General features: G+C 40.4%; 1 protein-coding gene across 1 annotated transcript; it reads right to left on the reverse strand.

The window, feature by feature from the left end:
* Positions 1–130: 130 nt before the first annotated feature.
* TBX6 (T-box transcription factor 6) lies at positions 131–17,170 on the reverse strand. Its single transcript, XM_058181431.1, has 8 exons — positions 17,112–17,170; positions 14,387–14,615; positions 11,783–12,050; positions 10,944–11,087; positions 5,539–5,609; positions 4,629–4,696; positions 3,363–3,555; positions 131–869 (listed from the first exon to the last, which is right to left on the reverse strand). Exons 2-8 carry the CDS (start codon positions 14,461–14,463, stop codon positions 635–637), a joined length of 1,056 nt encoding a protein of 351 aa, XP_058037414.1. The 5' UTR covers positions 14,464–14,615; positions 17,112–17,170; the 3' UTR covers positions 131–634.
* Positions 17,171–17,371: the final 201 nt, after the last annotated feature.

Raw genomic sequence — 17,371 nt, forward strand, 5'->3', positions numbered from 1 at the left:
TATTTGTATTGCCACATCACTTATGAACGAGTGGTACAGAAATATTTGCAAAATATAGTTAATTTCCTAATTAATTTGGTAGTGGTGGAGAAAGGAAGATGATTTTAATACATTACTGTGGTTGCAGATGAAAATAAGGGAATTTGCATCCTCTCATCAAACCAACTGGCTTATGCCAGCTATGGGATTTGGTTTTTAACATCTGATAAAAAATCATTTTTTTAAAAAAAACATAAGTTGCTAATTTCTAAGCTGCTGCCACAACATATGTACCCACTCCAATATCAATACTAAGATGACATGCAGGCATACATAAAAACATGCACTTGTATATTAGTCTTGTCTTTGTTAAGATTTTTTAACAGGAATAGCTGAAGCATAGCTACCACTTAGGATATTGAATAGAAATTTTCTACTTGGAAATAATTGGGAAAAAAAAGTTTGAATGCGAGCATCTCAGCTTCCTTATATTCACTGTGGGGGGAAAATGTACAGTTGCAGCCTTTTGGGATTTAATTATGTGGATTTAATTATGTGGATATAATCAAACTCTACTTCTTTAAATGGAAGAGGAAACACCATGAAATTTTGCAAGCAGAAGCAAATCAAATGCAGGTATCCAGGTGGTGCAGGGCTATGAGCCAGGGTAGCCAGAGGGAGGTCCATAGACATGAGGTGGAGGCGGGTAGGGTGCAAAACTGAACTTGAAAGGAGAGAACGAGGAAGCTTCTGGTGGTTCTGCACTTCCAAGGAAAGGAACCATATCCAGGCTGGGCCAGCTCACTGGGAGCATTGCTCTGAACTCCGTTTGCTCAGGAGGAGACTTGGTGGGGGGAGAAGATGGAGGAGCTGCTATTTCTTGGCTTGGGCTGTGGAAAAGCATAGCATAAGTCAGTGCCTAAGAACTTGTAGGTCATTGGCTGATTTAGCCTAGCCTCCTATTTTGCAGTTCACACAATTGTGCTTTCCCATATATAGCCCTGAGGATTTTCCTTCTGATTTCCCTACATAAAGTATTTCTAAACTTCCTTCTAAAGTCCTTTCTCATTCCACTGAAAATCGCAAAAGTGCTTTTTCAAGAGGCAACTGGAGTTTCTTTTCTTTGAAAAGAAAATGCAAATGTCCAACTGTCTGCAAGGAATATAAATCCTTCCATTCCCCACCGTCCAGTCAGAGCTGAAGAAGCTTCTTGGAGAAGAAGCGAAACTTCTTCAAAGAAAAGCCAGAAAGTCCAGTTGCCTCTTGGAAAAAAAGCACCTTTGGGTCAACCATGACCTGGATGACTGAGAATCTCCATAGACATTCCATTGAAAACATTCCTTTTTTCCCCTTATGATATCCTATTTGAGATAAATCAAGAATGCCCAACCTTGGCAACTTTAAGACTTGTGGACTTCAACTCCCAGAATTCCCCAGCCAGACTTCTGGGAGTTGAAAAGTCCACAAGTTGCCAAGGTTGGATATTCCTGGTGTAAACGATAAAACCATGGATTCTGACATTCTTACGGGATTCAGTTGAAAGGATAATTGCAAATCTGCCAGATATTATTCTTTTTAAATATTTTCGCATTGGCCTGAAAGCAAGGAGGAATGCAGGATAATATTAACCAATAGGTTATTGCCTCTGGCAATACAGCTGACATTAAAAGATACACTTGAAAATCTTGTACATGATTGGAACAGCTGCTAATAAAGATGCTGGCTTGGCTCATTTTGATCACATGATCAGTAAAGCGAACTCTTAATCTACTGAAACATTTGTAGAAGGCCTCCATCTCTCTTGTCACACTAAAATATTGTTTTGCATATAATACTTAGTCTTTCCCAGAAAAACCCAATTTTCAGTGCAGGATTTGAACAATGATCACTCTTACATAGTAAAATTTAATGTAGCTGCAACTCTGTTATGTATAGTTGCATCTAAAACATTTGATAGGCATCAGTTATATATCGTTTCTCAGGGATATATCACTAGATTCTTCTAAGACTTAAGTTTTAAGTGTGACAAATACTGGAGCATGTGCAGAAACAAAATGGTTTTCTATAGCATTTTCTTTGAAGGAGGAGCTTGTTGGTTATGGATAATTTTTCACACTCAATTTAAACTTTCATGCTGGAGAACCATGCAGTCTTCAGTTGGGCAAAAAATAAAGCCCTCTATTTCAAATGCATGGTTCTCAAAAGTGGACACATGGAACAGGCAGTATAAAAATGATTAGAACAGTATATGTCTCTTACATATGATGAGGATATTTTCAGAACACGAAGATATTTTTAAGAGCCAATTTGGTTTAGTGATAAGGCACCAGGCTAGAAACCAGGAGAGTGTCACTTATAAATTATAATCCTCCTTAGGCACGAAAGCCAGTTGGGTGACTTTGGGTCACTCTAGGCCCACAATGTCATTGTTCAGATGACAAGATGGTTAGTCAATTCCTACAACAACCATCGGATCAGCACTTGATTGATCTGAAAAAAGTAGACTGTTTGCGGGAAAACATTAGGAATAAAAAAAAAATCCCAGGTCAGTCCTCCTAACCTGGAGAAAAAGTAACAGTTCTTTATTAAATAGCAACTAAAATAAATAATCTGAATATCTGAGGCTAAATGGTCTAGTGGTAAAGGCATCAGGCTAAAAACTAGGGGACTGTGAGTTCTAATTCCATTTTAGGCGTGAAGCTAGCTGGATGGCTAGTTGGGCCATTCTGTCTCAGCCCAACTCACCTCACAGGATTGTTGTAGTGGGGAAAATAGGAGGAAGAAGGAGTGACGTTATCACTTGAGTTTTTTGTACAAATAATGAAGGCCAGATATAAATAAAATAAATCTACAAAGATCACAACTTATTTCCTAAAGACAGAAGAGTGTCAGTCATTAGATTTGGATCACTGGCTGATACGGAATATAAGCAATTAGCTCACTTTGATATGAAACCACTGGGTGAGATCATTGATCAATTCAAAGTACAGCATCATCACTACTGATGATTTGTACATCTCAATCCCAGGCTATGCAAGTGATAACCCAGCATATGGAGGTGTTCACCAAGCCTATATGCAGTGGTGGGATTCAAGTAATTTAACAACCGGTTCTCTGCCCTAATGATTTCTTCCAACAACCAGTTGCCAAATTGCTCAGAAAGTTAACAACCGGTTCTCTCGAAGTGGTGCGAACCGGCTGAATCCCACCACTACCTATATGTGTCCAACCTTGGCAGCTTTCAGACATGTGGACTTCAACTCCCAGAATTCCCCTGACAGCCATACTTTAGTTATGTATTATTTTAAATATTGCAAGACACCTGGCATTTTTTTGGAGTTGGGCAGCTTTAAAATCAAATAAATAAATAAATGTTCTGTTACCTGCTATAAGGAGATGCTGGCCCCCTTAAACCATGAAAAGCAGCTGGATGTTGTACATAAGCTTCGGCCCCATTGAGATTAATTCCTGCAGGGGGGTAGAAGGAACAGGAAGGCTGTGGAAGTGCAGGGGGTGGCTGTTGTTCCAGAGGCCCCTCTTCTGTCAGGGTGGAGTCGCAAGGGCCTTTCTTGCTCTCTATGGGAAGGGACGTGCAGAGAAGACCGGATGAGAAGACAAAGTTATCAGTAGGAATTAAACAACTACATTCTGGGAACATATTTGGCAGAGACGTAGAGGTCTTTATGAAAGAGATGACACAAGGAGGTTAAATAACTGCGCGCTTAATTAAGGGGGAAAAAACTAAATTTGTCCAGCTGATCGGAAATCAAGTGAGGAGATTCTATAATTAACTGATTCTTGGAGTTGTTTCTGATTTGAGCAAGCTGTAAACCCTGTAAACAAACTAACTAAACTAGTCTGTATAAGTGAGGTTCTTCTGGGAAGCCTATATCACTTCAAGTTAATAAGACTACTTTCAAGAAAAAAGGAGAGGATAATTGCAGATGAGGGAGAAGAAAATTGAGAAAGGGGCTTTGGGAAGAATTATGAGAGTATGGAAGGGTGTTAGAAAAGCAAGCAAGAAGGGATTATTATCAAATGTGTGCATAGGGTAAATGATGGATAACTAGGAAAGAGATGGAGATATAGGCATTTGGTCAACTATCTAGAACAAGGGTTAGGAACTATGGCACTTTTATGATTTATGGACTTTAACTCCCAAAATTCCTGATCCAGCCATGCCAGGAATTCTGGGAGTTGAAGTTCACAAGTCATAAAAGGACTATAGTTCTCCAGCTCTGATCTAGAATTATGGTTATAGGTGATACAGGAGCATCTGCAAGTGAAGGAGATCAGAGTGATGAAAACATCAGGCATCACAAAGGAAGCTTCACCTATTTTCTACATGCACTGCAACGTTGCCCAAAGGGATAAAGCTCATCATTTTGACATAGTGAGATGCTACTGCGATTATCTCATTTAATGTTGATTAATCACAGAATTTCAGCAGGCCAGCCTTGGCAAGTCCCGAATGAAGAATCACATAAGAATTACATGTAATGCACCTAAAAACAGGTGGGGCTGTCATTGCATCATCATAACTGCCGTTTTGACTTTTTGGGCCAAAGTCCATGGAAGATGGAGAAGCTGAAGTTAGAAGTAGTATTTAAGGAGTTAGAGACAGAATAAGATACCTATGTTGTTCTCACCACTTTCACCCTGGTTTGCTTCGTGTTCATTGGTCTTCATCTTCCTTTTGATTCGGGCCTCGCGCTCCCTGTATTTTGTAATGGACCATAATAATATCTGATAAAATAGCAGTCAGGACTTAAAACACCTTTCAGGATTATGCAATTTATTTATTTTATTTATTTATTTTTCGTATTTTTATACTGCCCTATCTCCCTAGGGACTCAGGGCGGTTCACAGCCAGAATAAAATATACATATAAATACAAAATAAAACATCCATTAAAAAACTTATTACATATGGCCGAATAATTAAAAATAGCAATACACATAATAAAATCCCCATTAAAACCAATTCAAATTTAAAAATCTAGTCCAGTCCTGCGCAGATAAATAGATGTGTCTTAAGCTCGCGGCGAAAGGTTCGAAGGTCAGAAAGTTGGCGGAGTCCTGGGGGAAGTTCGTTCCAGAGGGTGGGAGCCCCCACAGAGAAGGCCCTTCCCCTGGGTGTCGCCAGCCGGCACTGCCTGGCCGACGGCACCCTGAGGAGTCCCTCTCTGTGAGAGCACACGGGTCGGTGAGAGGTATTCGGTAGCAGCAGACGGTCCCGTAAGTAACCCGGCCCTAAGCCATGGAGCGCTTTGAAGATAGTTACCAGAACCTTGAAGCGCACCCGGAAGGCCACAGGTAGCCAGTGCAGTCTGCGCAGGAGAGGTGTCACATGGGAGCCACGAGGGGCTCCCTCTATCACCCGCGCAGCCGCATTCTGAACTAACTGGAGCCTCCGGGTGCAATTGCAGACTGTTGGGCTAGCAAAGTCCACCCCACCTGCTTTCTAGAGTCTTAGCATTTTGATTCTGACAATTCAGCTTGTTGGAATGAAATATCTGATGCCAGGTAATGTTGTGGTTTTTGATTTCTTCCTGCTCACCTTTTGCTGTTCATGCCATTTTCTCGGAAGCCCTTTGCAAAAGGGTTGCTTTCTATCTTCATCTGAGTGATCTGAATGGATGGTGAGGAGTGAAAGAAATAACAAACATATACTTTAGAGTTAAAGGAATAGAAGTCATCATACATATCTATAACAATAAATACATTCTGCTTTTTTTCCCCATCCAGTTCTGGATTATTTCTGAAAGCAGCGTAAAATTATATTGAAGTTACTCCCAGTCTTTTTGGGGTAGTAGGATTTTAAGTTTTATTTCTGTGTGCAAAAGTTATACATGTATATGTTCCTGGAGTCCAGATATAGCATAATGAAAGAAAAGATGACAAAAATGTGATTTGGGAGGTATCCTAGCTAAACTGAAAACAAGAGGGACGAGAGAGAATAATGTATGTTTAGAATAGCAGCCTGTAAAAATTATAAAGTTGTCAATGCCTTTTGTTCACAGTAGATTTAAGTACCAATTAGCGGTCTCTAGTTGTCCTAGAGAGAGGTCAAGAGCCAGTTTGATGTAGTGCCTAAGGTGCTGACCTAGAAACCAGGAGACTGTGAGTTCTAGTCCTGCATTAGACTTCAAAGCTACTAACATCCAAAACTAGGTATGCACGCCCCTTACCTCTTCAACACCAATCATATCAGATCTCAAATGCAAATTGATAAATGCAAGAAGCATAGTCAACAAATTACCTGAATTTATCCTCTTATTAAACAGTGGCACATTTGATATCATTTTTGTTTGTGAAACATGGCTGAATTCATCCCTTCCCGACTCCATTATCTCAAACAAAGAATATCAAGTCTATCGATCAGATCGGGAAAACCGAAGAGGTGGTGGAGTGGCTATCTTTTACAAAAAGTCACTGAATCTAAAAAATATCCAAGTAGCACATAATCTCTCTCTTCCTGAAACCATAGTATGCGACCTATCCCTTGACACTACTCTTCGATTCTTACTATGCTACAGAGCCCCCGACTATGACATTACCCACGCAAATATGCTAACCTCAATGCTAACATGGACTACCTCTTGCCCATACCCTCTCATCTTCCTGGGTGACTTAAATCTACCTCTCATTAACTGGACAACTAATGAATGTTCAACTGACCCAATCCATACTACACTGTACAACGCTGTTACAAACCTAGGTCTTGAACAACTTGTAACTAACAATACAAGACTCAACAACTGCCTTGACCTCATCTTCTGCAACAATCCAAACTCAATTTACGGACTACAAATTAAAGAACCTTTTTCAAACAGTGACCACTGCATGATTGATTTTCGTCTCAATATACGTCCATACTTAAATCGTCATAACAACAGAACTCCCAACTACAACTTCAAAAAAGCCAATTACGACCTTATAAACAACGATCTTTCATTTCTGAACTGGCAAAATCTGTTTGCAACCTGCATAACCGCTGATGACCTCTATAGAGTCTTCCTACTTGAAATCAATAGAGTCATTAAATTATATGTACCACGAATGACTACCATGTCCAAGAAAACAAACTACCCATATCAATAAAAAGCTTCAATCAAAAAAAATCCTCTGAAAAGAAACAAAAAAGGCTATGTTACAAATTTCAAAAACCGCTACAGAAACATATGCAACCAAATAAAAACTGAATGCACAAATTACCACACCAAGCAAGAAGAGAACCTTCTACGCACAAATTCCAATCATGCCTTTTATAATTTTGTCAACAATAAACTTAAAGACTCAAGATCCATCCCACCACTAAAAGATTCTAACAACAAAGAATGCAATGACGAAACAGTCAAAGCAAACCTCTTCAACATTTTCTTTGGCTCAGTTTTTGTTAACTCCGATAACACATATCCAACATTCCACAAACGAACCAGCAATGACTATGATGATTTAACTCATATAGATTTCACAGAAGACAACGTTGGTAAAGCTCTACACAACTTAAAACCATCGCTTTCTATTGGACCTGATGGACTTTGTGCATATTTCTTAAAAAAACTTTCCATTAATATAGCCGAACCCCTAAGTATTATCTTTGATAAAGCTTTCACTACCAGTTCTCTTCCCAAACTTTGGTCACTAGCCACAGTCATCCCCATCTTCAAAAAAAGGAGACCCCAGCTTAGTCGAAAACTACAGACCGATCTCCCTTTGCTGCGTCACCTGCAAAGTCATGGAATCTATCATCAACCAATCCATTACCTCACACTTAGAAACTAACAACCTACTCTCCAACAAACAATTTGGTTTCAGGAAAAAGTTATCATGTAACTTACAACTTCTCCACTGCAAAAACATATGGACTTCAAATCTAGATCAAGGCAAATCAATAGATGCAATCTACATAGACTTCTGCAAAGCTTTTGACTCAGTAGTACATGATAAACTTCTCCTTAAACTAACATCCTATGGCATCTCAGGACCCCTCCACAAATGGATATCTGCTTTTCTGTCTAACAGACAACAAGTGGTCAAAATTGGCAATGCTTTATCAAATCCTGTTCCTGTCAAGAGTGGCGTTCCTCAAGGCAGCGTCCTTGGACCAACACTCTTTATACTATACATTAATGATCTTTGTGACCATATCTCAAGTAATTGTGTTCTCTTTGCTGACGATGTCAAACTATTTAACACCACAGACAACACTTCTATCATTCAAAACGACCTTGACCATCTAACCGCTTGGCCTAAAATTGGCAGCTCCAAATTTCAACCAGCAAATGCTCAGTCTTACATATAGGAAAAAGAACCCAAAACTAAGTACATACTAGATGGACATTACCTTACAGACGACCCCATCCCGTTAAAGACCTTGGAGTTTTCATGTCAAATGATCTAAGTGCCAAAGCCCACTGCAACTACATAGCAAAAAAGCTCTAAGAGTTGTAAACCTAATTTTATGTAGCTTCTTTTCCAAAACACCACACTACTAACCAGAGCATATAAAACATTTGCTAGACCAATTCTAGAATACAGCTCACCTGTTTGGAACCCTCACCACATCTCTGACATCAATACAATTGAACGTGTCCAGAAATATTTTACAAGAAGAGTTCTCCATTCCTCTGAAAACAACAAAATACCTTATCCCACCAGACTTGAAATCCTAGGCTTAGAAAACTTGGAACTCCGTCGCCTTCGACAAGACCTAAGTTTAACTCACAGAATCATCTATTGTAATGTCCTTCCTGTCAAAGACTACTTCAGCTTTAATTGCAATAATACAAGGGCAACCAATAGATTTAAACTTAATGTTAACCGCTTTAATCTAGATTGCAGAAAATATGACTTCTGCAACAGAATCATCAGTGCTTGGAATACTTTACCTGACTCTGTGGTCTCTTCCCATAATCCTAAAAGCTTTAACCAAAAACTTTCTACTATTGACCTCACCCCATTCCTAAGAGGACCATAAGGGGCGTGCATAAGCGCACAAACGTGCCTACCGTTCCTGTCCTATTGTTTTTCTTTTCTTCTTCCTATATATGTTTATATGGTTATATACTATATAATCTTTTTGTATGATGTTGTGACAAAATAAATAAATAAAATAAATAAATTCTAGTCCTGCATTAGGCATGAAAGCTGGCTGGGTGACTTTGGGCCAGTTACTCTCTTTCAGCCCAACCCACCTCACAGGGCTGCTATTATGGGGAAAATAAGAGGTGGAAGGTGTGTTGGATATGTTCGTCATTTTAAGTTATTTATAAAAACAATAAAGGTGAGATACAAATAAATAAAGATATAACGGTCTTAATCATCTTCTCATCCATTTGAAAATATCTATTTTTTCTGGCTCTCTAGGTAGCTGCAGCCAACAAAGGGAAGGAATTCTTCAGCTGCAAATAATACATATATTGTTCTTTTTAAAACATGGAGATGACTTATTTGAAGCCTTCCTTTTGAGCACTTCACTTTTCAGCTAAATTAATGATTGATACTGAGGAAAGTAATCATGTAATTATGTGTTTCTCTTTGGGGAAATTAAGTTTCTGTAGTGGCTTTGCATATTAAGCTGAGATGGTTACTTCTGCCCCTCCCAGCAACCAATTTTCAGCATCTCTTGCAGATTTTTCTATTAAAACTTTTCTATAATGGATAATAGTTCCCATAGTCCCTAGCCAGAATGGCCATTGGCTGAGAGCTCCTGGTGTTATAGTTCAACATATAGTTTCCTAATTGACAGCCTTAAGATGTGTGTCCCAAGGGTGCTTTTTCAAGATGCAACTGGAATTTCTGGTTGTCCAGGTGCCTCCTGAAAAAACATCTTTGGGACAACCATGACCTGGATGACTGAGAATCTCTACGGACTTTTAAACGTAAGTGAAGTTAAAGGAAGAACGTGCAATGATGGAATACCGGGGGGGGGGGGACATCCAGAGGGGCAAAATGAATTTCTTTTAAAAGTCCATTGGTATATTTCCCTTGGCATATTTCTGGCTGAAAACATTCCTAGAGATTCTAGACAGCTAACTCTAAAATATAGAATAATAGGTTTGGAAGGGACTTTGGAGGTCTTCTACCCCACTCCCTGTGCAAGACTAATATATATATATATATATTTTATTCAAAAAGTTTTACAAATTTTTTTCCCCCTTTCCCCTCCTCCCCTCCCTTCACAACCCCCGACTTCCCGAACGAGCACAAGGTATAGTTAAAAATAAAACAAACATATGCTAAAAAAATTTCGTCCCAACTTAATTATACCCCTACAATCATCAATTCCTAACTTCCCCCGAAAACAATCAAAAATAATACATCATAATCATTCAAAAACAGTCTGATAACTCTTAGTCTGATATCTACGTTGAATATAGTCAATCCATTTTTTCCATTCCTTTAAGTATCTTTCTTGCGTATTGTCTTTCAAAAAGGCTGATATCTTCGCCATCTCAGCCAAATTGGCAACTTTCAATATCCATTCTTCTATTGTAGGTACTTCTTTTTTCTTCCAATATTGTCCTATTAGTAATCTTGCTGCAGTTATTAGATTTAAAATCAATTTAGTCTCAATTACTGTACAATCCGTAATAATTCCCAACAAGAAAAGTTGCGGCAGGAACTTTATCTTCTTTTTCAAAACATTTTGTAAAATCCACCAAATTTTTATCCAAAAGGCCTTTATGTCCTTACAAGTCCAAGACTAATATATTTTATTAAAGAGGGTAAGACCTTTTTTTAGCTATCATAGACTAACAAATCTCTCTATCTCTCTATCTCTATCTATCTATCTATCTATCTATCTATCTATCTATCTATCTATCTATCTATCTCACCAATATCTATCCATCAAAAGAAGGACACAATGAGGGACAAGCAGTCTGGAGATATCATGGACAAGTCTACAGTACTAAAAAAACCACCATTTTTTAAAAAAACCTGCTTGTGTTCTCTCACCTGTGGGTTCTGGTAGGCTGTGACAGTCAGAAACTGTGTCTCAGGAAAGGTGAAGGAAGCACAGCCACTCCCTGCTCCGCGGCGCCCTCCAGCTCCCACCACATGTACTCTGGGCTGGTAACGGTGCATGGAATGAACGATCAACTAAGAACAGAAGAACCAACAGTGAGTATTATTTTACCTGACCATCTTATGTTCCTCCATTTTCCAACTCCATTTTAGTTCTTCACAAAACCGAACTGTCTATGTATGCTGTCATTCTGGGCAAAGAACAAAATGTGATCCTAATTGCATGATTCATTATCCTTAAATATCAGTTCATTTTGTATTTAAAAGGAAGATTAATAACCCAGGCGTGTCAACCTGCAAAAAAATAAGCCTAAATTATTTCTGTAGAGGGATTTGATGAGTTAAGTTGTTTCTTGCCATACAGTCATGAATAATTTTTTATTATAATCCTTATAATAGTATAAGGAATACTACATTCTGAATTTCAAAGAAAATAAATTCTATAGCAACCACACAGTATTTAAACTTAGATTTTGTTGATAATGTGTTAATTATCAACAAAATGTAAGTTTAAATACTGTGTAGTTGCTATAGAATTTATTTTCTTTGAATTTCAGAATGTAGTATTCCTTTGTGAAAGATTTTGCTTCATTTTTGGCATTAGATTCACAAAATCCTGGAGCTTGGCTATTTTTTTCTCTCACCCCTCATAGTTAGTAGCCTAAAAGATCCTCCCACATGTCCCCTCTCTAAATCATTTTATTTGGGCTATAAATGTATCAATTATTGTCTCCATCTGTCTTTTCTCCGGTCCCAGTTCCCAATCATACATGTCCATGAGGATCCAGGGTATTGTTGGTCAGCTTGAGCCGATGGAAAGATACAGGTTGGCGCATCCAGTGGGCACCTGATGCAGGTGAGTCAGGATGGATGTAAACCCGGTCTGGAGGTGGTAATTCTGCCTTGCCACTGGGTTCCCACTTTTTGCCATGCCACTTGTAGCGGGAGCCTCCTACAGGAACGACATCCACCAGCAGTAGGTACTTAGCTTCAGGATCCAGGCCTGTGACCGAAACTTTTAGCTGTGGAAACATCCGCCTGGAAGGTGATTAAAACATGGATTATAAAATTCAAGTTATGAGGAATGGGCTGTGACACAGAAGAAGAAAACATGATTCGTCTCAACTTAAGGCTGGTGGTAGATAATTCTAGTCACACACCCACCATGCTATAGCTGAGGTCTAGAAAGTTCTAATACCACAGGATGAGTGGACAGGTTCCAAATCATATTATTTAGCTCCATTTATTAAGACAAGCAGACCATCAAGCAGTCCCTCATTTAGCCCTTGAAATATCAGCACTGACTTGCTTGACGTATAGGTAGTCCTTGACTTACAACCAAACTGGGATCATAATATATGTTGCTAAGCAAAGCAGTTGTTAGTAAGTTACACCCAATTTTATGATATTTTTTTGCCAAGTTGTTAAGCGGTTGTTAAGTGAATCACACAGTCTTTAAGCAAGTCTGGTTCCCCCCACTGATATTGCTTGTGGGAAGTCAGCTGTGAAGGTTGGAAATGGCATGACGCTGAGATGCTGCGGTGGTTGTAAACACACAATGGTTGCCAAGTGCCAATTTTTGATCATGTGACCACGGGGATGCTGTGACGGTTGTTAGTGTGAGGACTGGTTGTAAGTAACATTTTTCAGTGCCGATGTAACTTTGAACAGTTTCTAAATGAATGGACTGCCTGTAATGGAAGAATGTTAAGATCCTGTGTAGGACAAATGGCTTTTGATTATTCTTTAGAAAACTGAAAACGTACAGAACTCTCTCACTCAATTCCTAGGGCACTAATTACTCTTTTCCAGTTTTCCTGGGATGTGGGCTTTCTAGCTGTTTTCTCACTTCACCTATCTATATAGGTTTCATACAATTACCATAAATTCCCAATGTAGTTTGTCTCCAGATCAGTTCATCTCTTGTCAATCAATCAATCAATCAATCAATCAGAATAGAGCTGGAAGGAACCTTGGAGACCATATAGTACAACTCCTGGCTCAAACAGGAGACCCTATACCAAGGGTGTCAAACTCAAGGCCCGTGGGTGGATCCGGCTCATGGGGTGCTTAGAACTGGCCTGCGGTGCTGCCCTGGAAACTGCAAAAGACTGGCCCATGGTGCCTCTGCCAGCAAAAACGGAGCTTCTGAGGGCCTTCCTGGTTACAGGAAGCCATGGCAGCCAAAAATGGAGCTCGGGAGCCTTCTTTTCGCTAGCAGAGCACTCGGGCCACCACAGGTGCCCCCAACACGAGTGACATTGAGCTGGCCACACCCACCCTGGCCATACCCACCCTGCCCGCCTGAGTTTAAACACAACCCTAATGTAGCCCTCAATGAAATCAAGTTTGACACCCTGCTCTATATCATTTCAGATAGGTGGCTGCCCAGTCTTTTCTTAAAAACCTCCAATGACGAAGCCCCTACAACTTCTGAAGGCAACTTCTGTTCCACTGGTTAATTGTCCTCACTGTGAGGAAGTTTCTCCTTAATTCCAGGTTACAATGGCTTAAAATGGTCCAAGAGCTGGAGACCCAAAGTCAGAAAACATTTTTTACAGTAGAAATTAAAGGAATTTTCACAGTATTCATTTCAGGTACCCTGTTATTCTCTGGTACCTAGAAGCTACATCTGTTTCTCAAAATCTTGCTTTTATTATAGTAACTCAGGAAAAAATGAATAGGGACAGAGAAAGATTTATTTCTCTTAATGTCTTAAGAGCCTTCCTAGGTTAAACTAACAGTCTAATCGAGCAAATTATTTTCTATCAGTGTCCTAAATAGAGTTTACAAAATGAGCGAAATGCAGGTATACTGCCTTTGAACATGGAGGCTTCATTTAAAACATTAGAAATAGAGAATTAGAAGTGACCACTCAAGCCTCTTAAGACTCGCCTTCTGTTCAGTAACAGAGCAGGTAGCTTCAGATTGTTTAACCTTGGTGAATTTGTCAAATCCCATTTGCAAAGTATTTAAACTATCATTCATCAATATGTGTTATGGCCATAGATCCCTAAACTTGTGAATTATATAAATGAAGCTTTTTTTTCCCATTAGCCTATTCTTTTTGCATGATGGTCCTCCTCCCTGCCAGCTCTAGTGAGAAGGAGAAAAAAACATTGTGCAAAGCTAGCATGTTAAAAATGGCTGCAGTCCTAATCCTTTATACATTTACACAAAAGCAAGATTCACTGGACTTCATAAGGCTTACTTTAGGGTGGGGAAGGATAAGATTACGATCTCAAGTCTATTGGGGAGGTGTTTTAATTTTAGGACAGAAGAAAAAATCATCTGAAGCTCTGATTTACATGTTCCAAAACTGATCCCTGCCACTGCAAGGACAGAGAAAGGGAGATGATGGACCAGTATCTCACCTGCCTGCTTTGGTGATGATCATCTCGGTTCCAATGCCACTGAACTGCTTCCAGAGCTCACTGTTCTCCAGACTCATCCGTACTCCAGGGGGTAGCTGTGAAGTTGTTGGGGGGGCTGTTGGGAGTGTCTGAGGTGACCCATAAGGGAGGCCAGGGGTTGGGGGCAGGAGGCGCCCAGGGGGGTCCAAACCTGGGAAGAAACCTTCCAATTTGGGAGGAGCTTCCAGCTCTGGTGACAAAGAAGAGGAGAAAAGAGACCTGAGTGGAGGGTTAAGAGAAATGAGGGGCATCGTTTGCTGAGCCATGTGGAGTAAGTGGAAGGAGGGGGTTGCAGGCATTACTGAAGGGCATCATCAAGGAATTTGTCACTCTCCTGCTGGTTTCCGCCCGTTTTCTTCTCTTCCTCCCCTCTCCACCTCTTCCCTGACCAGTTGGTCTTGGGTGCTAAATATCCAGCTGATGGGGGGCGGGTGGGTAGGAGCCAACAATTTATGGGTATTCTCCATCTCTCTCAGCTCCCTTTCTGATCTGCCCAGCCCTGACCTCCCACTGGCCTGCCTAAATCACCAGCTGCTTCCCCTTCATCCATTCTCACCCTCTTGGGTGCCTAGTGGACTTCCCTCAGTTTTGCTTTTTAATGTGCGTCCCACTTTTCCCACAGATATAATAGCCTAATCTCCTAATTCTCATTGTCTAGTTCCAGCTCACCCATTCTGGACTGATTTTATTTATTTATGAAATTTATTTTCCACCCATCTCATATCTAACGACTCTTGGCAGCTTTACAACATAAACATTTTTGGTCCACTATTCTACTCTAATTGTTAACCCTCTAATCAGCTTGATAAACCACTCAGCACCGTCTCTCCCGAAGAGCCCTCAAAATATTGCTGATTTTACTTTAGTTTGTTATACAAGAAGGAAGTTTCTCCATGTCAGGTTTCTGCTTCTTAACCTTCTCTGAATCTGCTTCAGAGACACTTAATTCCCATCTGCTTCCTTAAATGTCTGTTACAGTCGCATTGTATCTGTCTCAAGAGCCACTCCCAGGAAGGCATAGATGCTTCTCCTTCTATCCTGCTCCCTTCCACATAACAACCCTGTGAGGTAGATAGGCTGAATAATGGTGCTTAGCTCTGGAATAGGACACCATGGAGCCTAATGGTTAAATGTAGGTGTTCTTGATCCCACAATCCCCACCAGCATTTTTGGCTCCCTTCCATTTATGGCTTTACCATGACCCAGTTTTTCCTTCCCCCACCACTTCGCCACATCCTCTCCCAATTTCTCACCTGAGTATCTGAAGGCTTCGTATTGGGGTGCCTGACTCTGGGGATAAGCAGCTCCAGGAGGGGGTGGTGGTCGCAGAGCATAAGAGCTCCCATACTGGGGGAATATCTCTGCTGGGTGGTACATGAGGGACAGACAGAAGCCTGGAGGCCAGGACTGGCTTCCCTGAGAAGGGAGTGGGGGTCTTGTGGATGGGAACAGGTGAGGCTGGAAGCCAGGGCTCCTGCCTTGAGGGTGGGGGTAGAGGAGAAGGCCTAGAGGCTGGAAGATTGGTTTGGGGAGCAAAGCTGGATTTGGGGAGAGAAGGAAGGGGGCGGAGGGAGGGCTGAGAGGCAGAAAGGTAAGAGCTGTTTAAGGAGCTGGGAGCCAGGTCTCCTTGGCTTGGTCTCTGGAAGCAAGTCTGGGATGTATCCACCTCAAAATCCTCTCTTTCCTAAAGCGCCCCTGGTTGGGGGCTTGTATTTATGATTCCGCCAAGGCTCTTTGAAGTGAGACCCCAAATGGCACATTCACACCTCAAGAGGGGAGGGGTTTGGGGCTGGTAGCAGGGGAGCTGCAGGAAAGAAGTAGCAGACATGTAGGCTCAGCCTTGGGATGTCCCATCTTTACACACCTTCCAGCTATTTCTGTCAGGACCCCTCTACTTCCCAAGCTCTGTTTTTTTCCTTCTGCCTCCCCTGCTATTCAAGCCCTCTGCCCTCCTTTTCCAGGCTTAGCTGCCCTCCCCGGTCTCTGTCTGCTCCTCATTCAGAGCTAGAGCTGCCCAGCCAAAGCTTCTCTCACTTACGTCCACTTTCCAACTCCATTTCAGACTTCATTAAGAGTGGTGGCTGAATCTTTTTCTGGGCCCACCTCTTGAATCCTCCTAATTGCCTAATTAACACCTTGACTCCAAAGTTTCCTGATTGATCCTGACCTAAGGGATTCTCCGTTTACAAGTGAGTGAAGGGAGGGGGAATTGCCAGAGTCATTTATCATCCAGATGTTTTCACAGCTGGGTAGGACAGCTGCAAAAGATTTGCAAGATGCTGGGAGAGGCAAGTGAGATCTTCTCAACCATAGTTCTGGTGACAGAATCATAGTTCAGGATCATCCGATGACAGTTTTTTGAAATGTAGTTCTAGTGGGTTGTGGGAATTGCTATCGAGGGAGTTATTTTAAAGGGAACCACAGATAAACCAACTTTATCTTCTGCCAAACTATGTTGAGAATAAACCTCCAGAATCTAAACCCAGATTGAAGCAGGCTGCCTTAATTTTTTTATTTTGCAGGAAAACAACAGAAGCTTCTAGCACTTTAAGATCTTTATTACAATATGTGTATGCTTTTCTTGGTATGTATAAAGAAGGAAGAGAGATAATTAAAGGGGACTTCAGAGATATATGAAATATAAGAGATGAAGACAGTGATAATAAGCTGAAAGTTATGGCCGTACCTAGGTAGCTTTGATTGATTTCAAAAATGAAGCAGGATTTAACTTGGTTGGAATAGGGTGATCTGTGAAGTTGAACAAAAAGAAAAGGCAGTGGCAAACCACTTATCGTTGCCACAAAAATACAGTATATTTATTTAATATAAATATTTATTTAATATATTTATTTAATATAAATTATAAAATATAAAATATTTATTTATTTAATATAAAATATAAAATATTTATTTATTTAATATAAATATTTATTTAATATAAAATTA

Source organism: Ahaetulla prasina, chromosome 4 (assembly GCF_028640845.1).
Source record: "Ahaetulla prasina isolate Xishuangbanna chromosome 4, ASM2864084v1, whole genome shotgun sequence".
NCBI lineage: Eukaryota > Metazoa > Chordata > Lepidosauria > Squamata > Colubridae > Ahaetulla > Ahaetulla prasina.